Source organism: Diceros bicornis, chromosome 5, assembly GCF_020826845.1.
Source record: "Diceros bicornis minor isolate mBicDic1 chromosome 5, mDicBic1.mat.cur, whole genome shotgun sequence".
Lineage (NCBI taxonomy): Eukaryota > Metazoa > Chordata > Mammalia > Perissodactyla > Rhinocerotidae > Diceros > Diceros bicornis.
The window spans coordinates 70,191,690-70,218,553 of NC_080744.1; the positions used below are offsets into that span (position 1 = coordinate 70,191,690).

At 35.9% G+C, this 26,864-nt stretch overlaps 1 protein-coding gene across 1 annotated transcript in view; it reads left to right on the plus strand.

The window, feature by feature from the left end:
• Nucleotides 1-26,864, plus strand: part of NRG4 (neuregulin 4) — a 160,629-nt gene that overhangs the window by 118,764 nt on the left and 15,001 nt on the right. The window contains exon 5 of the mRNA XM_058542163.1: nt 22,056-22,205. Within this exon, the coding sequence (XP_058398146.1) occupies nt 22,056-22,205 (150 nt within the window). The remainder of the gene's footprint in view (nt 1-22,055; nt 22,206-26,864) is intronic.

The following is a 26,864-nucleotide window of genomic DNA, read 5'->3' on the forward strand; positions in this document are numbered from 1 at the left end:
TTGTAATTGTTGCGGGCCCTTCAGTCTCTTTATCAGGTGTGGGGAGCCCCAGCGCAGTTGGCTGCAAGTTCTAATAGCACAATTGTGTTGCAGTATTTCTTTTAAGTGAGTAGGCCCCCAGCATGGCAGGTTGTTAGGCTCAGGGGCTTACAATTGCTATAAGCCTCCAACCTTTAGGTCTTTTCTCAGCTCTCTGAAGATTGCAGCTGGGTGGGGCTGGCCTCAGGCATGGGAGCACCCAATTGTTTCAGGCTTTTGAAGGTGGGGCAAACCCCCTATGTGGGTCTTTGAGAAGCACAAGTTTTCTGCAGCTGGCAAGCCCCGCTGCCCACAGGTCCACACACACAGTCAACACAGTCCTTCCCCATGTGCGCGCCCTGACCTCCTGAAGTGGACCCAGTCTCTCCAAAGCGAGAGCCCCGCACACTCCACCACTGCCCCACACTCTCCACCCACTCCTTGTGCACGCCCTGCCCCACAGAGGTGGGCCTACTCACTAGGCTTTGGAGAATCCAGGCAGCTCACTTAGCAGGCCCACAAGTTGCCTGAGGGCTTGTTGTTGGATGGGGCCATCCCTAGGGTGGGCTGCCTGTCCTGGCTGAGCTGGATTAAATCAGTGCTCTAGTGGGTGGGGCAGACCCTGGGCTACCAGACCCCAGGGAGAACTCCAATTGCATCTGCCCGTGTCTGTGTCAGCACGCCCACACCAGGCAACAACAACGGCTCCCCATCCCGGGAGAGGTCTCACCTCTCACCAAGATGCACTTAGAGCCTATCAGGTGAGTCTCTTTTCACCAAAGCACTGTGCACCTTTCTTTCTGGTGATTTTAGGTTGCTTTCTGAAACCGGTGAATTTGTGCATGGGCCCTTTAAGAGCTGGTTTTAATTTCTTTGTGAACCAGCTTTTCTGGGGGTACTCCCCAATGTTTTAGTAGGAAGCAAAGTCAGGTATTATGCCACTCGTCTTGACTGTGCTGGGTCCAAAAAATGCCTAGAGTGAGAGCGCTCCCTGGGTCAGGACCCCACTCCTCCAGGGAGGGCTGCATACCTCTGGGTTGCTCCCGGGTGGCTCTGAAGCACTGCGGCTAGTGAAGGTGGCGTTTTTCTCTCCAGAAGGGAATTTCTGCCTCTTCCACCTCAATTAGGATTGACGTTTCTTCCAGGAGTTCCTCTTATCCAGATTTCAGTGGATTACCCTCTCTCAGGGGTAAGTTTTCCATGAGTAGTTATAAATTGGCTGTGTCCATGGGAGGAGGTGAATTCAGCATCTGCCTATGCCACCATCTTGACTTCTCTCCCCCTTTTTTTTGTTTTGACTTCAGTGGGAAGACCTTTAGTATTTCCACCAGTAAACCTGATGGTAAGTTTTGGCTAGGATAGGTATATTTTATCTTGTTTGTTAAGTACCCATCCATTTCTGTTTTGTTGAGCTTTTTTTTTTTTTCAGTTCTTGGATTTCCATCTTTTTTGTTTGTTTCTCTATCTCTGCTGAAACTTCTCATTCTCTGCTGAGATTTTCATGCACTCTAGACATGTTTTGCATTACTTCATTAACTTATATTAACAGCTTAAAAAATTCTAGTCTGTTAGTTCCAATATCTAATTTACCTTGAGTTTTGAACTCAATTCATCTTCTTTTCTCTCGAAAATGTTTTTTTGGGGGGATGTTCTTTGTATGTTAGGTAATTGTGCATTGTTTCTTGGACATTATGAATATTAAATTGTGAAATTCTAGATTCTGTTATTTTTCTTTGATGAGCATGGTTTCCTGTGTTTACTGCAAACTCTCTCTCGTGTGGTAGCTCCAGTCTGTTCTGGCATTTTGTTTTTAGTAAGTTTGTTTTCAATCTGTTCTGAGCATGTGTGGTTCATGGGGTCAGTCAGAGCTGTGTGTAGACAGAGTTTGGGGATCCCCTCTGTCAACCCACAAAAACAGAAACCTGTTTAAGAGGCAAAGCGTTTATCTGAGATCAAAGAATTGCAGTTCAGGGAACACAGATTGAGGCTGAAGCCCAAATAGTGTCCCGATTACAAGGTGAAAGAGGGGGGACTTTTATGAGAAAAGGAAAGGGGTAATTATATGAAAAGAAGAGGAAAGAAAAAAAATTTCTATGGATGTTAATAAGCTAAATTGTCCTTGGCTATACATAATATTACTGATTCTGTCTTCAAACAGAAAGTCTATAATCTTCAGTCTTGTGATCAGAATATGCGTCACTCTTTTAGCTTCTCAAACAATTAGTGGTAAAACAATGGTGGTTTTAGCCCAATCCAAAGGTTGGGCCCAGTCCAAGGTTCAAGACAGCAAGTCAGTCTCTCTGGAAAGGCAACTCTGACTCCATTTTAAAATGACTCTGTTGCCAAAAAACCTGGACCTTGTCACTGAGGCCGAATCAGTGAACACAAGACAAGGGATTGAGGAAAAGAAAGAGTTATTTTTAATTTGTTAGCAAATGAGGCTGGGGTTGACTCATGCCACAAAACCTACAGTCCTCTTGAGGCATTAGAAGTTGGAGTTTTTTAAGGAAAATCTGTGGGAAAGAATGTGCTATCTATATGACTGTAACCATCTGGTGGGGGGTAACATTGTGAGAGTCCTAGGTGTTCTGGCATGGGGCCAGCTGTTATCTCTATCTACAGCAGGAGGTTCAGGGCTCCATTGATCAGTCTTCCTGTGCCACCAGAAATTGGGCCCTGGGGAGAGGAAGGAAACTGCCGCCAACCACCGATTACAAAGTTTACAAGGTTTTATATGGGGGGGGGGGGACAGTGGCTTTGCAGTCCGGCGCCCTCCCACCAGCCTGCCTTTGGCCAACATAAGGGAAGCTGCAGGTGTCCTCATTGTCTGCCTCTGTGATGAATGGTGGATTTCAGTGCCAGGAAGCCAAAGAGTTGGGGTCTGGGAAGCTTCACTTCTTGATATTCTCTGGATATCAGTTTCCCTGTAACAAGATTTCAAAGGTCCTGTAACTAACCAAACTTCAGTGTGAGCCCCAGCTGCAGGCCGCCTGGGCTTTAACAATTTGTTAGTTCCATTTACCTTGTGGAATTCAGGGATACAAAGGTTTAAAAAACCGATATCTACATATCTACCTGTGAATGTAACTTAGAGGAGCTGGGAAAGGGAATGAATGCTTTTTGGTTTTTAACCCCATATATGCTGGGTTCAGTGTAGAGGAACGGCAGTGATAGCAGTATAGTACTATCAGTGCTATAGTACTAACGGTAGTTATATCAGGGCCGGCATCAAGGAAGAAGCTATAAGACTTTTTAGTTTTTCCTCTGTTACAACTCCACTAAACTCAATTTTGACGCTTCTCTGGCTTTTTCTTTTTCAGGATTCTCTCACTCAGCATTTTGGCTCCCTAGTTTCTTTTTTCTAGTTTCCCAGAAAGATTTTTTCCATGCAAGGCCCCACCTGCTGCTATACTGCTCACTATTTACCCTGCACTTAGCCCCAGGCTAATAGCTGCACAGATAGGAACTTACATATATCTCCTTGTCTCTCTTCCTTCAAACTAGCATCAACTCCCCACCAGAGTCTGTCCTTATCTGTTCACTCTCCAGGACCTTCAGGTAGTTGCTTTACATATTTTGTCTAGCTCTTTATAGTTTTCTGCAGGGACTGGGAGTGGTGGTCATCCTATAGAATCTTAGCTGGTCATACCCAGAAGTGAAACTTCTCACTTCTCATCAAATGTTGTTGTTTTTTTAAATCAAGAATGGTTGTTGAACTTTATAAAATGCCTTTCGGAATTTATGGACATGATTGTGTTTTTTGTCTTTAACTTTACCCACATGATGAATTATGTTATTAGAGTTCCTGATTTTGAACCATTGTTGTATTCCTCGAGTACAACCCACTTATTCTTTTAACGGTCTACTGATTCTTATTGCTTTCATTTTATTTAGGATTTTTGCTTTGATATTTATCAGTGAGATTGGCCTATAGTTTTATTTTTACAATTTTCATTAGCTTTTGGAATCCAATAATATCCTTGTTTTATTACAGGAATTTGAATATTTTCCTTCTTTTTCTTTCTTTAACTGCTTTAGAACAGTTTAGCATCATAATTATCTAATCTTTAAAGTTTGGTAGAATTCTTTATGAAACTGTCTGGGTCTAGTTTTTTAGAGATAGTTCCTTGAGAGATTTGTTTTATGGAGAATGGTTTGTTTGGATTTTCTTAGCTGGAGATCAGTCTGTTTATATTTTCTGTTTCATCTGGGATCATTTTTGGTAAATTGTATTTTCTTATCCAATTATCCAATTCATTTAGTCTTTCAAATTTATTTGTAAAGAATTTATCAAAGTAGCATCTTTTATGATTTTTAAAAATATTCTCCATTTTTGTGGTTAAGTTTCCTTTATCATGTTTTCACCTATGTATTTGTAGTTTGGTTATCTATTTTGTATAACAAACCATTCTAAAAATCATTTTATTTGCTCATAATTCTGTGGAACAGGAATTTGTGCTGATCTTACCTAGGCAGTTCTGCTTTGCATGGAATCATATGGGGTCACTCATGGGGCTGCATTCAGCCTTCAATAGCAATTTCCTTACCTTACTTGAAGCCTTTCCAACAGTCTCCTTGCTGCCCTTGAGGTCTCCACCTACTGTTGGTTCAAAATCCAATGCCACACATTTTAGGTTTTTAATTACATCAGCACCCTACTTCTAAGGTTATTTCTGTGTAACATAACAAAACTCAGTGGCTTAAAACAACAGCCATACTATAATTTACTCACAGTTCTGTGGATTAGGAATTTAAGCAAAGTGATGCTGGGTTTTTCTTCTCTTCCATATAGTATTGGCGGATGTTGCTCATGAGGATCTGTTCAGCTGGGTGCTTGGCAGGGTCTGAAACATCCAAAGTGAATTCAAGTCTCTCTCTCTCTCAACGAGGTACCCAAACTTCTCACATGGAGATGAAAAGGGAGCGTTCCAATAGACAAAGGTGGAAGCTGAAGATCTCTTAAGGCTTAAGTTTGAAAATTATGAAGCATCATCTACCATATTCTACTTGTCAAAACAAGTCATATGGCCAGTTCAGACCCAAGGGGAGGGGAAAGTAGACTCACACCTCATTGACAGGAGTGACAAAGAATTTGTGGCCATCTTTAATCCACCACAATGTGCTTTCTCCTAAATTTATTTTATTTCATTTTATTTTACTGAGAATCAGCTCTTAGATTTATTTATTAGTTCTATTCTTTTTTGTTTTCTTTTTCTTTTTTTTTTGGAGAGGAAGATTGGCCCTGAGCTAACATCCATTGCCAATCTTCCTCTTTTTTTGCCCATTGAGGAAGATTGTCCTTGAGCTAACATCTGTGCCAGTCTTCCTCTATTTTGTATATGCAACCCCGCCACAGCATGGCTTGATGAGCGGTGTGTAGGTCTGCACCTGGGATCCGAACCTGTAAACCCTGGGCTGCTGAAGCGGAGCTTGTGAACTTAACCACTATGCCACTGGGCTGGCCCCATTTTTTCTGTTTTCTAACTCATTTATTTCTGCCTTTATCTTTATTAATTCCTTCTTTCTACTTGTCATTGAATTATTTTATCATTTTTTTCTATTTTTAATCAAGATATCTTATTAACTTGTTTTCAGTCGTTCTTTCCTACAAACGTAAGTATTTAGAAATGATGGACTTTGCTGTGAACACTGCTTTAGCCATATCCTTTAGGTTCTAATATTTTATTGTGTTCTAGAAACACTACAATTTTGCCCTTAATTTTCTCTTGACCCAAGGAATTTCCAGTTGGAAAGACTTTTTATTTGCTGCTTTTGTTATTTATCCCCATTTTTTCCCTGCAGTTATCAAGATGGTATCTGTAATATTTCTCCCTTTTGGAATTTATTAAAGTTCTGTTTTTTAGTGTACTAATATTTAATCAGCCAGCCTTGGTGATCTGGTGGTTAAGATTTGGCACTCTCACTGCTGTGGCCCAGGTTTGTTTCCTGGTTAGGGAACTACACCACCTGTCTGTCGGTTTTCTTACTGTGGCAGTTGTGTGTTTCTGTGATGCTGAAAGCTATGCAGCAGTATTTCTTTCTTTCTTTTTTTAATTATTTACTTTTTTTTTATTGCAGTCATATTGGTTTATAACATTATATAAATCTCAGGTGTACACCATTATATTTCGATTTCTGTATAGATTACATCGTGTTCACCACCCAAAGACTAATTACAATCCATCACCACACATGTGCCTAATCATCCTTTTCACCCTCCTCCCTCCCCACCCTGCCAGTATTTCTAATATCAGTAAGGTCACTTATGGTGGACAGGTTTCAATGGAGCTTCCAGACTAAGACAGACTAGGAAGAAGGACCTGGCCACCCACTTCTGAAGAATTGGCCATGAAAACCCTATGAATAGCAGCAGAGCTATTCATATATATATATCATGATATATATACATATATATGAATGTATATATCATGATATATCTGTATTTATCTATCTATAGATAAAGATAGAGATATAGATAGAGATATCTCTGTACCTACATAGAAATATCTCTGTATCTAGATATAGAGATAGAGATATCTATATCTATATAGATATAGAGATAGAGATATATCTCCCTTTAGTGGAAATAAATGTCACTGGTCATTATTACCCAAGTCTAGCTAAATGTATAAGGATACTGACTGGTGTAACTTGATTATTTTCTGTAAATTGTGAGATTCTCTGTTACATGCAGATGATCCTCAGAAGATGAACGCTTTAGTCTTTAGTAAGTATTACTTAGTATTAGGAATCATTTTATCAGAACTGAGTGAAGTGTCTCTGAGGGATGGAGGGGGAAGAGAGTGATCTGGAACATGGGATCTTGCCTGGGTATCTCTGCACTAGGATGTCCTAAGTACATTTGAAGACTCTGGGCTCTGGGAGTGGGTGCCATGTTGCAATGGAAAACTGAAAAGTGAGGTGAAATGATGCCAGAAATAACCTTGAAACACTTTGCCATTTTGTTTGGAAATACCCTAGGTTATGTCTGACATTCATACTGAGTGTACCCTTCCTTATACTTTCTGTTGGTTTGCTATGTTTGATTATACTAAATAACATCAGTGAAAAAAAAATCCCCAAAGAAAAATTTTTATTTACTTTAAATTTATCCAATATTTTTCAATCCATCCCCATTCTTCCTGCTTTCACTAATCTCCATTTTCCCTTTTACTATCCTCTGGAGTCCAGACATTTTGGAAAAGCTGACAGTTTCTTATGTGCTTTGTAAAAATTCCTTGAGATGCTTTCATTTCAGTTTTTGTTCTGAAACTAGTTTGTTTTACTACTGAATGGTTGGTTCTTGTCCAATTCTAGATTGTGGGCTCTTTTGAAGTAAAATTCTTTCTCATATATGTGTTTTGAACATGTTATAGGATTATCAGATGAAGAAAAGTAAAAACAGTCAATTAAAGGCAGATGATATTCTAGGCACTTTATATCCACAAATATTTTTCAGGAAAAAATTATTAATTGACTTATCAGTAAAATAATTCTGATAGTCTTACATATGGTAGCTGTAAGATTTATAAGCTAAGACCAAGAAGGAAGCCTAAATTACCATTTGCAGTGCAATTTCAACTGAACTCTTTGTTGTTTTATCTTGTTTTGTGTTAATAAGAATTACATAAAATTATGGAGAATGGGTGTATAGAGGAGGCAAGAAAAATACGTGATGGAAGGAAGAATAATTTAATAAACTTATTTTGACATACAAAAAGATAAATATTAAAATGCAATTATATTCAGCTTTATTGACCTCTTATCTAAATTGTTATTAATATAATGCCCCAAAATGAAATGTATCAGAGTTGGGTGAATATGATCATTGTTGTTAACTTTTTTTTTTGGTCAGCATTTTACTAGTTTGATTTTATACAGTCAAGATTTGAACAGGAAATCCAAGATTTTCAATACAGTGTAACCTTTTAAACCAGATTTGAATTGCAGCTATTTTGATCTTGATAAATAATATTTCCAAAATGGCACCAAGATAAAATTTGTTTGTGTGTTCCCCCTCTAAACCTACATATTCAAATAAACTTCATTAAAACAGTTAAAATTATATTTCCCGCATAATAAATTGCTTGGAAATATAGAAACAAGATATATTTCTAGGTATGTATATATGTATTTTATATGCATAGAGACAGAGTTAGCCCAACTACAAAAAAAAAAAAGAAATAGGGATCTAAATCCATTCAATTTGGAAATAAGAAAAGAATATGAAGAGTTTTGCTAATATAAGCACAGGCTAATGTTATTACTGCCTAACTATAGCTATGCTGAGCTGTTCTGCTATTATTCAGGTGTCAGCATTTCTATTATGGACTTATGTTGTAGTTATAAGAATTTACTGTAATTTATAGTCTGGAATAAAAGCATGCTATTGTTTTTGAACTTCAACTGCGAATGTTAACACAATACGAAGAAAATATATTACAAGTTCTAGATTTCTAGTCATATTACTTAGCTTTTTACTCACTTTAAAAAAAATTTATAACTAACTAAAACTTTTTGAGGAAATTTCAGAAAACTGAGTAATTATTATACATCTTCATAGATTTGTATGTATATAGTATTATTTTATAGCTAATTCCATACTCTCTATATATAATTTATTCAAATTTTACAAATTTCAGAAACCCACAGACCATACTTTTGTTTAGCATGTCTAAGTTGCATTATCCCTTTTTTCACTTATTCATTTCCTTCTCAGACCTTCCCTAATAACACCATTCATAAAATTGGGAAAAACGACAAGCAATCAGGCCACAGTTCAAATTCAAGAGTTTATCAGATTGTTTGTTTGTTCATAAACACTGTTGAGTACCTTGATATGCCAAGTGCTTTGAAATCCGTTATCTCATTGGATCATCCCTAGATACCTTTTAGGTAGGTATGAGACTCCAAGTTTCAGTAGCTTATTTCAGGCCACTAGCCCTTTCTGCTATCACACACTTTCCTACCTTTGTGTATCCATGTGTTTCTCTTGGAAAAACACAGTATTCTAATTTCTGTCCAAGAATTCTTTCCACTGTTCTTTCTGTTTTAAAAATTCTTTCTGAAAACTTCCACTCCCGTGGAAGTTTAAATGACAGTGTAGCTTAATGTGTTACTTTTCCCAGATATTGGCATTTTAACTTTTTCTGTAGAAGAATTGAGAGAAGAAACTGAATCTCATGGCGCCAACTGTCTAGCTATTAGGAAGTCTTTTACCCATATCTCATCAAAGCTGCCACTAAATTTCTTAGGCCTAATGCAAATGGATTTTACTGATATGTCATTTAGGTATTTGTAAGATAAAAGGAATTACAATTGCTCTATTGCTTGACATTCTATTTTAAAATTATTTTTGAGATTATTTTTCTGTTCTAATGCAGTGTACAAATGGCAGAAATTATCCCATGGAATGCTGTGATTCTGAAAGAAAAATGCATTTTTATTTAATTATATATATTTAGTTGTTAAAGATAGGATGGTAGATAGAAAAATTTCAAAAGGACGATTCTTTTCTAGTAAAAGAGTTTGATCCAGAGTCATTTGTTTTATCATGACTTTTATCTTACCTTTACTTTTCATACATAATATGTTCCTGAAAACATTTTTGAAGGTCATTGTCTGAAAGTCAAATGGTAAAGTGGTGTAAGGTACCCTAGAGGCCTAATGTGTCGTAAAATTCCCAAATATGATCAAGTAGTTTCTGCTTCCCTCTACCTTGGCATTCCAATTGGAGGGATAAGACTCTTACTAGGCGCTGGAGCCTAGGATCAGCCTTCCTGATGTTATAATATAATTTTAAAAAGAAAAAAAAAAGTAAAGGCATGATCTCATTATATATATAAATGAAGGGGCCAGCCGGGTTAAGTGCGCGCGCTCTGCTGCGGCGGCCTGGGGTTCGCCGATTCGGATCCCAGGCGCGCACTGATGCACTGCTTGTTAGGCCATGCTGTGGCGGCGTCCCATGTAAAGTAGAGGAAGATGGGCACGGATGTTAGCCCAGGGCCGGTCTTTCTCAGCAAAAAAGAGGAGGATTGGCATCGGATGTTAGCTCAAGGCTGATCTTCCTCACAAAAAAAATATATATATAAATGAACACATCAAATATATTATTTAACTCATTAATCAATTAGGGGATCAGTAAGATGTTACAACCAGTTCAAAGCAACAGGTACATATGTAATCAGGACTGCTGAAAGGAATTTACAAATACATATAAAACTGATCAGTATCTACAGGGCAATAATCAACTGTATTCCACCAGAAAAGTTCATATCTATTCAACTACAAGTTTTCTATAATTTACAGAGTTGTGAAATAGCTGGAAGACAACGAAAGATGCAGGCCTCTATAGACTCAGATACTTCAGATGGGCACATTGGACAGGACACCCAGTAATCTTTTTTTTTTTGTCCATTTCAAACACTTCCCTAATTTTTCATGACAGTTCTCCCTTGTGGTTATAATATCAAAAAAAAAATATTCTTGATATGAAAAATGCTGGTGCAGCCTTATATAGGTGCAACAAGAGCATTGATTAAACATATAGGTCATCTTGAATTTGCTTTTGCAAATTTGAGCCATTCAGTGTTGAACATCCATGAAAGTTACAAAATTAACTTCTGTCTGAAGGTTTTCATAAAGAATCTTGGAATGGACTTTTATAAGCCTCTATTATTTGCTGTCCTGAGGCTAGCAAACCAAGCCTAAGAAACTAGCTCTACCAGATTTCACTTGTAGTACCTATAAATTTAGGTGAGTTCCTCTTTTCTTTAAGTCCCTCAAATTTGTTAAGGTTCTTGGCCTGCCAGTAAGTGACTTCCTTACCTCCTGTAAGCCAAGTACCAGGCCAGTTTTACCGGGTGGGCTTTGTAGATTTTGGATCCATAAGTGAAGTCAACCTTTGTTCTGTAAAAATGGTTTGTCTTACCTAATTCAATGAGAATCATTCTCAAATATGACAGTCCAGCTAAGGCCTTTGTTGCCCAAATTTTATCCTAATAAATTTGTCCAGTTTTATCCTAAGAAAAAGAAGAAGAGATTCTTGTTGGACATATGCAAATAACTATATTGCTATGAACAATAAGGAGACTCAGTAATAGTTTCTGAATTTAGGGGTCAGGGGATGCTCAATGAGAATCAGATATCATTTCAAGATATTTTGTTTCACTTTACAAAAGTACTATTTAACAAATTGTTGTGGGATATAGATAGCTTAAGAAAGAGGTGGATTTTTTTATATCAGAAAAATAGATCGTTACAGCATTAACAATATTCTAAACAAATAACCACAATAAGTTTTCCCTCATCAGTTCATTCAGTCCTGTGTTCCTTGTGATCTTGGGTTAGCAATCTGCTTTCATGAAGCTGTCTGCTTCTGAAACTATAAAGAATCCTGGAAATCATGATTCAGTCTTGTCATCTCAGAAGCTTGTACCCAAGTATCTTTTTTTTTTTTTGACGTGTCAAAAATTTGCAGTACCTGGTACATTCCTTGTCCATGCGGCTCTAGGACTGTCCTTATTGGTTGAGAATGCAAACTCTGCCTTATAGCCCATAGCAGTACCTTCTGACAAGCATCACCTTAAAACAAAAACTATGTAGATGACAGATACTTAATGGCTGTGGGTAATTTATTTCTGTAACCAATAATATCAGAGTGGATAAGGGTAAATTCTCTATTGAAAGTATAGTATATAACTATTTTATAAGAGTTTTGATTAGTCTTTGCTCTGAGATTAAAAACATATTATGGACAGCAAAGGCACTGACAAATCTCCAGGAAATTCTAGAGATTTTTGTTCAGTGTTTTACTATTATAATTATTTCTGTCATCTCTGTTTTTATAAGGTAAAAGACCAAAAATTTTGTGATCTTCCAGAGTCCTCTGGGAAATCTCAAAGATAGTTTTTGGTGTAAAAGATGTCCTGAAGTTTTTATTTTATTTTTTCTATGTTTAGGATCCAGTTTTGGGAAGGCAAAATCAAAAAGTTCTCAGAGGAGATTTGGGCACTTGATTAAGATAGTATCATAGGTGCCTGAGAAACAATATTTGGTTGTCAAAGGGACAAAATAAAATTTACTTTCCAAGTTCTGTCCTTTATTATACTTTCTCATGTTCTAGAACAAATTGACCCTATACTTTCATTACCCCTGGTTATCTTTCAGGGGTTCTGCCAGTTCAAACCACTTTTATAATAACATTAAGATGTCATTTATAACATGCTGTGTATTCATCATTATTATTTTCAAATGAATCAATAATTAATTATTTTTTAAATTTATATTTTAATTTCCAATATAGTAAATACGAATAGTTCTAACTCACGTAAACAGAAATGCTCTGGAGTCCTCGATAAGTACTAGAATTTGTTGGTTTAGAGATCCAAAAAGCCTAAGAACTGCTGCGAACTGCTGCTTTTGGATAAAACTGTTCTTTTTCCTTGAACAAGAGTACATACAGAGTTGTATTTCTCTGTCACAATTGTTCCTAATGTAGTCTCATTACTCATATCAATTATAACTTTCAACCAAGTAATTAACTTCTATTTCACAGAGAAAACTGGGGGATGGATAATTTAGAACCGTCTAGCACACACAAGCAATTTAGTAGACACGCACAAGTCATGAACACATGTCACAACTTTCTACTGCCACGCACATCCATTATATAACCTCTTAAAGTGGCAAAAATGAATATGTTTGTTAACATTACCCAAAGCTATAACCTTAAGAAGCAAAAGTATATAAACTTAAAATTATACTTAGTAGTGATTATTTCAGTATTCTGTCTTACTTCATAATTATCTAAATGTCTAATGATATCTATTAACTATTCAATTTAATATCAGTCCAGAGTTTTAAGTTACCTTGGAAATTATCTGCTACAAAACATAATTATGGTTGAAATGAAATGTTTGTCAGAATAATGATTTAATTTAATTGAACACAGTTTTCATTTTTCATAATTTTTAATAATATGTAGGAGTAATATTAGCTTCTTTGATGAGTAAACCTGTATAAGTTTAGGCAAAACAAACCCAAGTAGAATAAAATCTACACTTGTGTTATACTTAACACTGATAAATCAAAGAAAAGATGTGGCTGTTTTTATTAAGCCAAAATTATTAAGCTAGTCTTGTTTACCAAAGATTTACTCTTATTAATGACAACTTGGATTCTTAAAATGTTTCTTAGTTTCAGCAAGAAGAGTTTTAAGTTTAGCACATTTAAAGCATTGGAAGTGCAATTTCCTATTCTGAGAATTTTAGGAATATTGAATTTATATAAGCGTTTATTTATCTCTATAAGTCAGAACAGAGCTTCTTTAATTTAAGATACTTTATACTAAAATTTTTTAATATCCTCTGGCAGTAGAAAGACATTTCACACTCAGAATGAGAGGTAGAGAACTTTCTAAGTTTCAGACACATAGACACAGAGAGAGCTTATAGCCTCACGTCTATAACTTAGGCACAGATCAAGAGTAAACACAGAAACATAAAATCTCACTCATCTAAATGTCAAAGAGGTGTTCTCCTTCCCAGTGGTTCTGAAATTTTGAATGGATTTGAGCTAAAAAATAGAGAAAAAAATTTTTTTATAAAAGTCTAACAAACCAGATTCTCTGTCATCTTTCACCTAATAGAGAATAGATCTCTATCATCCATTTACAGAGATCATCAGATTGTCAAACTATAAAACCAAACTCCTTATCATCGCTCTTACTAATACGAAATAACTTATAGCAGTAAGTGAGCCACCACCACCACCACCAAGAAAAAAACCCATAAAATTAGTAGGTAGGGAAAAAAGCTAGAGAAACAGAGAGCCAGCAAATTTTAAGTACTGTTGCTGCTTGGGACTCACCTCTGGGAGCCAGGAAAAGACATGCCTGGGCCTAAGCTGCCCAGGAGGTACACTTCTCTGACAACTCCGTTTATCTAGCTCTATCGGATGAATCCACCTCAGTGGGCGACCTTCAAAACTGGTAAAAAATACATTTTTATCAAAGGGAAAAAATCATGATTTTCATACAAATATAAAATGAACATGTGTCAAAGATATATTTAACTCACTCATTAATGAGGGAACCAATAAGATGTTACAACTGACTCAAAGGAGAATTCAAAACAACACACATATAGGTCATCAGACCTGTTGAAATGAATTTACAGGGCCAGCCCCTGTGTCTTAGTGGTTAAGCTTGGCACAATCCGATTTGGCGGCTCAGGTTCAGTTCCCAGATGCGGACCTACACCACTTGTCTGTCAGTGGCCATGCTGAGGCAGCAGCTCACATACAAAAAGAGGAAAATTGGCAGCGGATGTTAGCTCAGGGTGAATCTTCCTCAGCAAAAAAAAAAAAAAAAAATGAATTTATAGATAGACACTGGTCAGTATCCACGGGGCAATCTGTTGTATTATACTGGAAAAAATTTGTTTACATTAGAATAAATTTTCTACAATTTACAGAGTTGTAAAATAGCTCAAAGATAATGAAAAGCACAAGCCCCTATAGAATCAGATAACCCAGAAAGGTACATTAGACAGGACACCTAATAATCGTTCTTATCTGTTTCAAAGTCTTTCACTAGAGAATGGTCCAGATAGCAGCCCTTTCCAGCCCTTGTCCTCATGGCTAACTTATACACAAGGTCAGCCAGCCCCTAATCTTTCAACTTTCCAACTAGAACTTTCTAGGTCCTTGGAGCAAGAGTAGGGGAAAAGGGTTTGTCTTTACCTGTCTTTGTATCACCAGCTGGATGAGGCCTTTCTTTCCTTGCTGCCTGACTTTCCTCCATGCATCTTGTGATTACCTCGGAGCCAACCATTGCATATTGTGGAGGGGGGCTTTGTGATTGGAGGAAATTTAACTTGGCAAAGGGTTACCTGTTGGAATAGTTACCCAGAGTAACTTAGTAAGCTCTGGTTCCCTGAGCCTGATCACCAGGATTCTCCCAGTGGAGCATTCCCAAGAATGCACCCACACAGCCACGAACTCAGACCAAGGGAGGTCCCTGATACCTTGGCTGAGGCCAAGCTCTGTCCCCTATCCACAACGGTAGCAGTCCCACTGTTGACTAGGTGGAAATCATCATTTGTCAGGTGATAAAGACTGAATTCTATTTAAGAGAGGCGATTTAGGAGTACAAACATGTAATGTATGAAAGGCTAGTTATACAAAAGTGAAATAATTGAGGTTGAGGATTACTTACAATTGGAAAATGTAAGGCAACCAACATTTATTGTGCTTCTACATTTGGCATGCTGCCTCTTTTAATTGTACGTTGTATTTGGGTCTGTCAGCAGTTTTGCTGGACCTCATTGTGTGTTTTCCTAAACTCAATTTCCAAAAGGAATTGTATGGATTTTATTTTATTTTATTAAGTTTTATTAACCACAGAAAATTGTAAAGTTTTCTTAAGGTCAGTTAAGGTTGGTTCTTGGCACTCTTTTTAGATAAGACTTGCGTCTTTTCATCTCTAAATTTAGTAGAAGGTTGTAGTTGAAAGAAAAAAAGTTCAAAATGCTACTGTGATATTAATCAGAATGAAGTCCTCTTTACTTTGACTTTTGGCACTGTATCATATGCTTTATTAAACATCAGGATTTAGATAGATCTTTAGAACACCTTTACAGAAAGGAAATAACAGTCTTGAAGCTTATAATAGAAGAACAGTTGCAAATGCCTAAAACAACTGCTCTATTTAGCTATGCATTTTGTTATCACTTTTCATTTTAGTAACGTTACTTCTGATAAAGATTTTTCATTAGTATTCTCAGCAGAAAGAACTGATATATCTTTCTTGACCTCACCATGCTTAGAATAAAACTTAAAAGAGGATAAACCTTCTTGAAATCTCACGTTTTTCCACATCACATACTATATCAAACATGGCAGGATATGGTTATGAAACAATGGAAACATATTTGTTCTCTTAAATCTGCTTATCTTCTACCTGAGTTTGTCTGACTGATTTGTGTCACTCATCCAAGAGTAGAACTACTCTTCAGAACTAACTCAGGTTATTAGCTCATTGCTGTTCTAGGACGCAGAATGCCAATGAAAGACAACATATACCCTACTTTAAAGCTCCTTCATTTTCTTCTTATTTGTTGCATAATGAAGTTATATCAGATTATGCATTTGCTTCTGAATTTTGATTATCCTTTTAGATAGTGTCTTTTTCATCCTTTGGAAGGAATCTGAAAAATATCCCAAATTCTCATCAGTAACATTTCATTTTCAACATAGGAATGCCGTGCAAAGTGACAACAGTGACTTTTGCTCAGCTCTAATACTTAACTTCTTTTGTCAGGAAGTGAACTGATGCTGACTTCTCTTTGTCTTATTTCAAGTTGGGGCATGAGATTTTTCCTGCATTAGAAGGTTGTTGAGACCTGAAGCCTGGGAAGGTAAGATGCCAGCATAAATACTGTCCATTTAGAACTGTGGTTTGAGTGTCTGGTGATTTAAGAGCGTAAGTCTTTCCGGCTGTTCCTGGTTTATAGTCTTGATGAACCCTTCAAGTTTTACCAAAACATGAGTAGTGAAAAATGTCTACAATTGGAAGGCCCATTAATATAATTTATTATTTATAAATTTTAACTATAGTTTTGTATTTACTGAAATTATTACTTTAAAGAAAGGAAAAAATGACATACACTAATTTTTATGTATAAATAAATCTTTGTGTATACAAATATATGTGTATTTTTTACACCAAGGATCATAATGTGATAGACTGTGGAAAATATATATGTACTTTTTGCTTGTAGTCTTTTTCTCCCTGATCGTTTTTTTTTTTTTTTTTGGTGAGGAGATCAGCCCTGTGCTAACATCTGCCAATCCTCCTCTTTTTTTGCCGAGGAAGACTGGCCCTGGGCTAACATCTGTGCCCATCTTCCACCACTCTATATGGGACGCCACCACAGCATGGCTTGACAAGCAGTGTGTCCGTTCACGCCCAGGATCCGAACCGGCGAACCCTGGGCCGCCACAGCGGAGCGTGTGCACTTAACTGCTTGCGCTACAGGGGCGGCCCCTCTCCCTGATCGTTTTTTAAAGATAGTATACTTTATTTTTTAAGAGCAGTTTTAGATTTCTCCTCTGATCATTTTTTTGAGGCAGACAAAATAGGGAGAGCAAGGAGTTGAGACACTTATTTTGTTCAATGGAGAAAGAAGACAACAATAAGAAAATTTTTTAAGTCACAAAATTTTGGCTAAGTACTCTGGTGAATCAAGCAGCATTCTGTGGGTGTGTCTCTCACAAAGTCTTCTCTGGAGCAGACTAGCCAACGCATGTATTCAGTAATGAGGGTCCTGTTTTACACTACTGTTGCTTACTCTCATTTGTTTATGTTATGTGCTTCCTTCATTCGCTGTGCTTTAGCTTGTATCAGTAAATAAAAGGTTTCAAATTTTTGCAGATTTACTTAAGCTAAAAAATTGTAATCCTTCACAATAATCATAACAATACCCTACATAATAACAAATATGAATTACTCTCTATGCAGAGTATTTTATCTATTTATATTTAGATATAACCTGTAGTCCATTTTAGCATATGTATTATCTGCTTAATAGTCAATCTTGAAAGAATCTAAAAGATTTTGCTTTTTAACTGGACGTAGATTATACTTATACATTTGAAGTGTAATAATTATTGGTTTTTAGTGGTGCTAATATATAAATGACTGAACAACAAAATTTTTGCAAGATTGAATATTAGCTAGGTATCTCTAGATACTATTAAGAATGTAATAAATGCTTAGTGAAGTTACATTTATGGCACTAGCTAATAAAAGAGGAAAAGGTCATGAGTCAGTCTTCCCTGAGTTCTTGGCCTATAAAAATCTAGTAGGAGTTTCATAGGATGTTGGCATGTTTGCATATTCTTATATGGCCCTGGACTACTAAAGGGATCCAAGCACATGTTGTCAGTTCATGTTTTGTGAACACTCTAATAGTTTTATTTTATTTTTGTTTTGTTTTTACCATTTTTCATGGGTTTCAGATTGAACTTTGATGACTAGAGAGTATTGGTCAAGCGAAGTCATTTTTGGCACATGCCAGTATTATACTTCTTCTTTCCAGGATAGATTAGCCCAAGCGAAGTGGCATTGACATTGAGTCTCTGTTTGGTTAGTGAACTCTTCTGTAAAATAAACTTCTTTCGTGTTTCTGAGAAATATTTAATAATAATAATAATAATAATAGCATTTATTGATCACCATGCTCTTAACCTTTTCTGGCTGTAGTTTTTCTTAGGCATTTTATTTTCTGTAGTCTAACACAAGATGTAAACATGGCCTTTGTAAAGTGCCTGCTTTCAGTTTCACTTATATAGTGTGTTTCAATGTTCAAAGCACTAGTAGATATTGTTTGATCCTGACAGTGGCTCTACGAAATAGCTAAAGCAGGTGTTGTTTAATTTTACAGAGTCTTAGAGAGTTTAAGTGACTTGCCCAAGGTCACACGGCCAGCAAGCACAAGAGTGGGGTCAAGAAACCAGTTTTTTCCAGTTCACAGTCCAATACTCTTTCTTGAAGCTAAATGGCACTGTGTTGGTTTACATGATTAAAAACTTTGTTCTTTTTATCATGCTAAAGGTCTCTAATGTTGTAACAACTTACCTTGAATGCTGTAGAATCTAATGAATTTATTTCGTGTACAATGTACTAAACATAGCCTTTGGGTTTAGGGACAGATTGTTGGTGGTATTCAGCCAGAAAATCAACACATATACTTGGATTCTGAGTTTCGGAATTTCTCCCCTAGTTGAGCATTTGCACCGATTCCGGCATTCATCTTTCAATTCCAGGGGAATTTGCGTTTTCCTTAGTGCTTGGTATTCACATCATTAGGTGGCACAACTGTTTGCTACTTGGCGGTCTGTGCAGAAGTGACGTCCAATGCAAGACAGTTACACGAAGACTGAAGGCTGCTTAGTTCTGCGTAAAATGCTGGTACAACGCCTCACCTTTCTATTTTGCTTCAACTAGTACTACCAGTTGTTTGTCTAGATCGTCTTAATTCATCCTTATTTACCTTTAAAGGAATTGACTATGTTTGCCTGAAATTTGATATTTGTGTTATAACTGAGGTCGTAAAATTTTCATAAATGAGCTCAAGCTTTAAAAGTGGAATCCTAGGGGCCGGCCCCATGGCTTAGCGGTTAAGTGCGCGAGCTCCGCTGCTGGCGGCCCGGGTTCGGATCCCGGGCGCGCACCGACGCACCGCTTCTCCGGCCATGCTGAGGCCGTGTCCCACATACAGCAACTAGAAGGATGTGCAACTATGACATACAACTATCTACTGGGGCTTTGGGAAAAAAAAAAAGGAGGAGGATTGGCAATAGATGTTAGCTCAGAGCTGGTCTTCCTCAGCAAAAAGAGGAGGATTAGCACGGATGTTAGCTCAGGGCTGATCTTCCTCAAAAAAAGAAAAAAAAAAAAGTGGAATCCTTGTACACATTCATTGATAGGCTGTGTTTACTCTTGTATGATAAATATCTAAAAATTTAAAATTCATTTTTAGGTTAGCCATTCCTTCTCCTTGGATAACAATATAATATTTAAATTTCTCTTTGCCTTTCTCTAAATTCTGATTTGACTAGTTAAGAAATAACAAGATTTGTTTTTTTCTTGACTTTGCTTTATTTAAAGATATCTTCAGGTTTTTGCTTTCCAACAAGAGCATTTGGTTTTTTGCCATGCTGTAAGACAGCAGAACAACGCTAGTGTTAATTGGTTTCCTTTATATGCCTTTTTCTGTTTGCTTACAAACTGATGTGACCACTTAGCTTATATTTACACCATTCTCTTGACTCTTTCCAACTCAAAGTATTTATCATCCAGGTAAAACATTTATAATTAGTTACATCAGCTAGTTTGTCACCTTCTTCCTTGTTCAATCTTACCTAAACTTGAATAGCCTTAAATGTGAGTAATGAGTTTTTAGCTTTTTTAAAAGAAATCTTCCTTATCAAGAATTATACTGTCTCATTTTCAGGATTTATTTCTTTAGGGTCCTAGTTATCTTTTCTACAATGGAAACTGAACCCTATTTTAACATTGTTTCAAAACTTGAGCGTTATTTTAAAACTATGACGGGAATTTCTTTTAGTGGCTAAATTTTTTCTTTAAAAATCTTTAGTCACAAACAATTGTTACTTATTGAATTCTATTTTTAAAAATTAAAGAAATTAGAGGAGTTTTTCTTTTCTTTGTCACTGTAGAGATACTTTTGCAGACTAAATTTAAACGTGTTTTTTTTGTTTTCTTTTGTTTTTTGCAGTGTGGAATGCCCCTTCCTTTCTTTGGTTACTTTGTGATGACACATGTATTGATTTTTATGGCAGTCTCTATGTTGACTTTCTAGGGGCGTGTGTGTGTGTGTGTGTGTGTGTGTGTATTTATCCCCCTTTTGGGAATTGGGATGTGGACCTAGAGGAGAAAGAAACTAATTATTTTCATTTAATCTTTTTTCTTTTCATACTTATTTAATTGACTTAATCTATGGAAAAGTAGATTATTTAGACTTTAGGTAATTATGTTTTCCCCAAATATTTTTACTTCCATTTAAGTTTGCTACTCATATTCTATGCTTACTTTTCCTTTCTGTCTCCTCAACTCCATCTTTACAGTAGATTGAGAGAATCGAGACTGCTTCTTTGCTCACACTGACACCCCTAGTGGAAGCTATAACCAGTAACACCACTGACTCACAATGGGTAGGGCTTGAGGTTCACAGAACATCTTTCATATGCTCCTTTAAGTAAAATTGATTCCTTGTGCTATATCTTTATGTTCTTTTCTCTTTTAATTTGTATACTGCTTTATTAGCCTATCACATTAGTTGTCAAAGCTTTGTTAGTAATTAGTTCACATGTAACTTTCTAGGCCTATATCCTTGTTCGTCTAAGGTGAGAGAAAAGGAGATAAAATTTCTAAATACTTCCTAAGCTGGAAAGAGGTGAGGAGGAGAATTAGTAGAGTCAATGTTTTTATTTTGGGTAACACCAGCTTAAAGAATATATATATATATGTGTGTGTGTGTGTATATATATACACACACACACACATATATATATATATACTTTTTTACACAGAATTATTACTAAATGTAGTTTACTCCATAACTTCTTGGGTTGCTTTATAAACAGTAGTGTATATTAAAATACTATTCTTTATTTCAACTGCAATTATGAAATAATGAGATTGGTCTGGTGCCAAACAGTGTCATTCTCATTAATTCATATCAATCTCTATGTTTTATAATCCTTTGAACATATTAACAGGGAAAAAGGAACTGATTGGTAGTACCAAAGATTATGGTTCTTTGTCATATAGTTTTAAAGAGCTGAAAGTAATTGGCTTTAAAATATTTGGTGGGCAAATGAAGATATCAAAAAATATTCTAGAAAAGGAAAGTAATAAAGTAGAGAGTAGAACTACCAGATATTGAAACGTATTATAAAGCAACAGTATTGAAGCAGTATGGTAAAAGCCCAAGATTAGATGTGTAGATCATTGAAGAAGAATAGAAAGAAATGCTGTTATTTATACAAATTGACATATGTTAAAGGAGGCACTGTTAAACAGTAGGAAAGGGAATGATTATTTAATAAATGGGGTTGGAATAACCGATTAGCAATATTGAGGAAAAATACATTTAGACCCACATCTACACCAGATATAACAAAATAAATTTCAGATAAATTTGAGTTGTGTGGATAATTACATCATTGAAAATAGAGAAGATAAAAGGACTGACTATTCTATAATATCTCTGAATTTTCTAAGCAGTTAAAAAACTAGAAAAGGAAGATAGCAAAGATTAGACTGCATATGCTAATTTGTTTTATTGTAACTGTAGCTCTGTGAGCATTATAGGAAAGCATGCCTATTCTATGTTGAAAATCTGAAAATTAGTCTCCTTTTTTCTTCATACCAGCTGAAAACCATTTGCTTTCTATATTAGTTAATGGAACAGAGAATGCAATTCTTTATCTAAAATTTTATTCTGTAGATGCATTGAAAATTATACAGGAGCTCGTTGTGAAGAGATTTTTCTCCCAAGCTCTAACATCCAAACAAAAAGTGACCTGTTTGCAGCTTTCGTGGCATTGGCTGTTCTTCTAGGAACTCTTATCATTGGAGCCCTCTACTTCCTTTGCAGGTAACCAAAATAGAAACATGCTTTCAAAAAGAGAAAATAATGCATAAAGTAGTTATTCTACTAAATGATTAATATGCCCTTTAGTTCTAGATATATTTCTGGATAGTGTTTTCTGTTTAGAGTTCTCTCTCTAATATAGTTGCTGTTATTAAATTAATAAGTCATTTTTGAAAGGATCTTTAGCAGTCTCTGTTTGTTCTTTGTTACTGTCATCATCATTATTTACTTTGACTTCTCTAACTAGTAAGGTAGACCCACATTCACTAAAGTAATCAATCCCCAAACACCTAAATATTTGGGCTAGGTCTACTTAAATTTTGAATGTGAAAGAAAAGAAACAACTTATGCAACACTGTAAATATAAATTTAAGACATATGATTAATATCTGGGGTCAATTCATTATTTAGTGCCTACTATGTGCTATGCATTGTGCTAAGCATAAAGAATACAATAGTGAACAAGATAGACACGTCTCCTAACTTCATAGAGATTTAAATCAACTTGGAGAGATAGACAAATAAGTAGGCAGTTAATTTGGGGCGACTAGTAACTCAAAAGAAAGACAGAAAAATTATTCATATGAAGCGATGCTATGCACTGAAAATTACTTTCATTCATTAGTTTTGGTCTTCAGCTTTTTTTGAAATTTAGTGAAAATAAGTGAATATGTAATTTATTAAGTTTAGAAGTTACCTGGTATCATAACTCTCATCATTAATATTTATTAAATGCACACTGTATGCTATCATAGCTACTTGTGAAAATGGAAAATGGAACTGAAGGTGATCATAAAAGAGATGCAAGTGGGCTTGAGAAGTTTATATTCTACGAGAGGTAACACATATGTAAAATTGTATTTCATAAAATCCTCACTTCTGAATTACTTTACACCATGGAGTAATTAAAAATTGGAGAGAGACTGCTCTTTTAAAATGTGTGGTATTATATATTTTGTCCCAAAATATATCATTTAAGCAATCTAATATGTTTTATCTCCCATAATTTTAACATCTGACTACTTCAGATACAAAAATTCAAATACAAGCCCATTGTATCAGATTGTATTTCCCAAAGATAGCCACAATATCTCTCCTTCCCACATGCTCTTCTGCAATGTGACCTTGCCACTCTTACATCAAGAGGTAGAGTTTATTTCTCTAAATTTTTGAATCTGGGCGGGTGTTATAACTGCTTTGACCATAGCATACGTGGAAATCATGCTGTTCCAGTAGCCTTTAAATGACCTGGCAGCTTCCACTTCCCGCCACTCATACTTGGGATGCTCTCTGGCAGAATCAGCCACCATGTTGTAAGAAGCCTAAACAGCACAAAGAACCAGCCTCAGCTGAGCTCCCAGCCAACAGCCAGTGTCAACTACCAGCCATTTGAATGAGCCATCCCAGACGTCCAACTCAGTTGAACCTTTAGTTGACTCTAGACTTAGCTGCCAGTTAACTGTGATCACAGAGACCCCAAGCAAATAATGCCCAGCTGTCAACCTGAGAGCCATAAGAGATAAATTGTTTTAATCCACTAAGTTTGAGTTGATTTGTTACATAGTAGTGGATAACCAGAACACCCATGTTTGGAATTAGGTTTACTCTTGACTTTAAATAATGTTTGGAAAAAAGCTGAATAATAATTTATTATATCCTTCTAAACATTTTTGTTGGTCTAATATGCTAAGGAGAAGACCAACTCACTAATTCCCTTATTAATCACTCTGGTTGGAAATATAGCCTTTTCATCTGTTATTGATTGGATAATAAATATTTTTTGCAATGTCAGGCAGTGTAGGCTAGATTTGGTTACAGTAACTATCAACCCTAACAGTTTAGTGGCTTAAAAAAATAAAAGACTATTTCCCATTCATTGTGTGTAATTATTATGGTTTGCTAATCATAGTCACTTAAAGTCTTAAGCTGATGGAGCAGCTACCATCTTGAATGCTATTGGTTGCTATGCCAGAGGGAAAAGAAAGCTCTGGAGGTTTCATACTTGAATTGAAATAATCTGTCTGGCCTCAATTCATTGGCCAGAATGAGTTCCATGGTCCCACTCAATTACAAGGGGTGTCAGGAAATGCAATTCTACCATATGCCTGTAAGGTAGAGAGCTAGAAATACAAGTCTAACATAATGACCAAAGGATTTATTAGGAAATTTAATAATCATTCGACAGGGAATTGTTGAGTGATTTTTTTTATCCATAGAACTTTAATATTGCTGTAGTTGTCCAAAAATAAAACTCCTTTGCCAACCCAATGAGTTTGTGAAGGGCATGGTATGTTGTACCTCACAGGTGCTCAATGCCACTGAGCAACAAAGTTTCAGAAGAGAAATTCTAAGTTTCAGAAGAGAACTTCTAAGTTTCAGAAGAGACACAGTAGCTCTGCAGGCTTGAGCCAGAATTTAGCAATATTTCTAGTCTGAAGTACTCTATAGCAGACTAAACAATACCTTTTTGGTAGAAAGGATAGGGAAGAGAGAAGGAAAAGAGTATATAAAAATAAGAGGTGGTGTTGAATGAAAGGACAAAAGAAACCTCCAATCACAAATATTATGTGGGTTTGCGTCCTGAATTCGCAATCTGAACGTCTGAGGGGGGAAAAGCTAATAATGGAAAATAATCTGGATTGGTAGTGCCCCCTGGTGGTTGACAGAAGCAAATACAAATTAATTCTTAAAGAACCCACTTTCATCCTTTACCTTAAAAAGCATCTTACAGTATAAAAATATTGCCAAACATGCAAGAAAAAAAGGCACCATGAATTAGAACCCACAGAAACAACTGATAGTAGAATCAGATATTAAAAATCTTTATTTATTGAAAGAATCAGAAACATAACATAAAATATGCATGTTTAATATATATCGAAAAATAAATGAGAGGCTTGTAAATAAGCAGATTTCATAAAGACCAAAATGGAATTAAATTAAAATTTAATTATAATTTTTAAAATATCAGTATATGTCTTAGTTCAATAAATTTTTTGTGTGTGTGTAAGATCAGCCCTGTGCTAACATCTGCCAATCTTCCTTTTTTTTTTTTTTTTTTTGCTGAGGAAGACTGGCCCTGGGCTAACATCCGTGCCCATCTTCCTCCACTTTATATGGGACGCCGCCACAGCATGGCTTGCCAAGTGGTGCGTTGGTGTGCGCCTGGGATCTGACACAGTGAACCCCGGGCCGCCACAGTGGAGCGCCCATGCTTAACTGCCTGTGCCACCGGGCCGGCCCCTAATAAAATTTTTTTAGCATAGTATGTTTTACACAGCAGATTAGACACAACAAAATACAGAATTAATGACTTGGAAGATAGATAAGAAGAAATTACCCAGAAGATAATCCTGAGGGAAAAGAAATGGAAAATATTAAAGACAAGTCAAGAAAAATGGAGAAAATGGAGAAATGGAAAATGGAGAAAAATAGAGAGAGAGTGTCTGACATATGTTAGCTGGAGTTCCAGAAGAAGAGAGAGAATGGGGCAGAGGCAGTATTTGAAAAGGCAATGGCCAAGACCTTTTCAGAACTGATGAAAGTCATCCACAGATTCTAGAAGTCCAGCAAATTTCAAGCAGAATAAATAAAAAATAAATTTATATATGGGTACAACCAAGTAAAATTGTAGAACATCAGTCTCAAAGAGAGAATTGCAAAAATGTTAGAAAAGAGTGACAGAGTATCTTCAGAGATGCAACAGTTAAACTGACAGCTGACTTCTCGAAAGAAGCAAAAACAGAAGACAGAGCAATGATATTTTCGTGTTAACTGGAAATAATCGTCAACCCCAAATTTCCGTATCAGTGAAAACATCTTTCAAGAATGAGAGTAAAATGAAGATATTTTTAGATAAGCAAAACTTGCGAGAGTTTGCCCTCAGATGTATTTAAAGCAGAAGGAAATTGATCCTATATGGCATATATGAGATGCAAGAAAGAAGAAAGAACAGAGGAGGCCATTGTGTGAATAAATCAAAACAAATATTGTATGAACTTTAACAGTGACACTGTCCTATGTCTTTGAAAAGAGGAATTAAAATCCATGATGGCAATAGCAAATAAGTTGAAAGGATTGTAATTAATGTGTGCTAAGGTCTTTGAATGAGAAGAAGATAAATATATAGGTTAATATGAGACCTTGATATGTTAAAAATGAATATTAAAATGTCTAGGGTAACAAAGAAAAAAATTAAAGCACATAATTTCCAAATTAGAGGAAGAACAAAAATGGAATAAAAAATAATCGGTTAAAAACAAAGAAAGAAGAAAAGGATAAATAGAAAGCATGACATAACATGGTAGATTTAAATCTAACTATGTCAGTAATTGTATTAAATATAATTGTATTAAAGATTGAAGGTAAAAGACAAAGACAGTCATAATATATATATTTTAAAATCTAAATTCTAAAACATAAGGATACAAAAAGTTTAGAAGTGAAACAGTCATAAATATCAGACAAAATAAATTTTATGGTAAAAGATTTAGTACATCAGGGAGATTTAACAATTTTAAATGTGTATGCACTTATTAGCAAAATCTCAAAAAATAAAAGTTGAAATATAAAGGAGAAATAGGCAAAGCCATCATCATAGTTAAATTTTAATGTATGACTCTCAGAAATTTATAAGAAATATAAAAGTCAGTAAGACTGTGC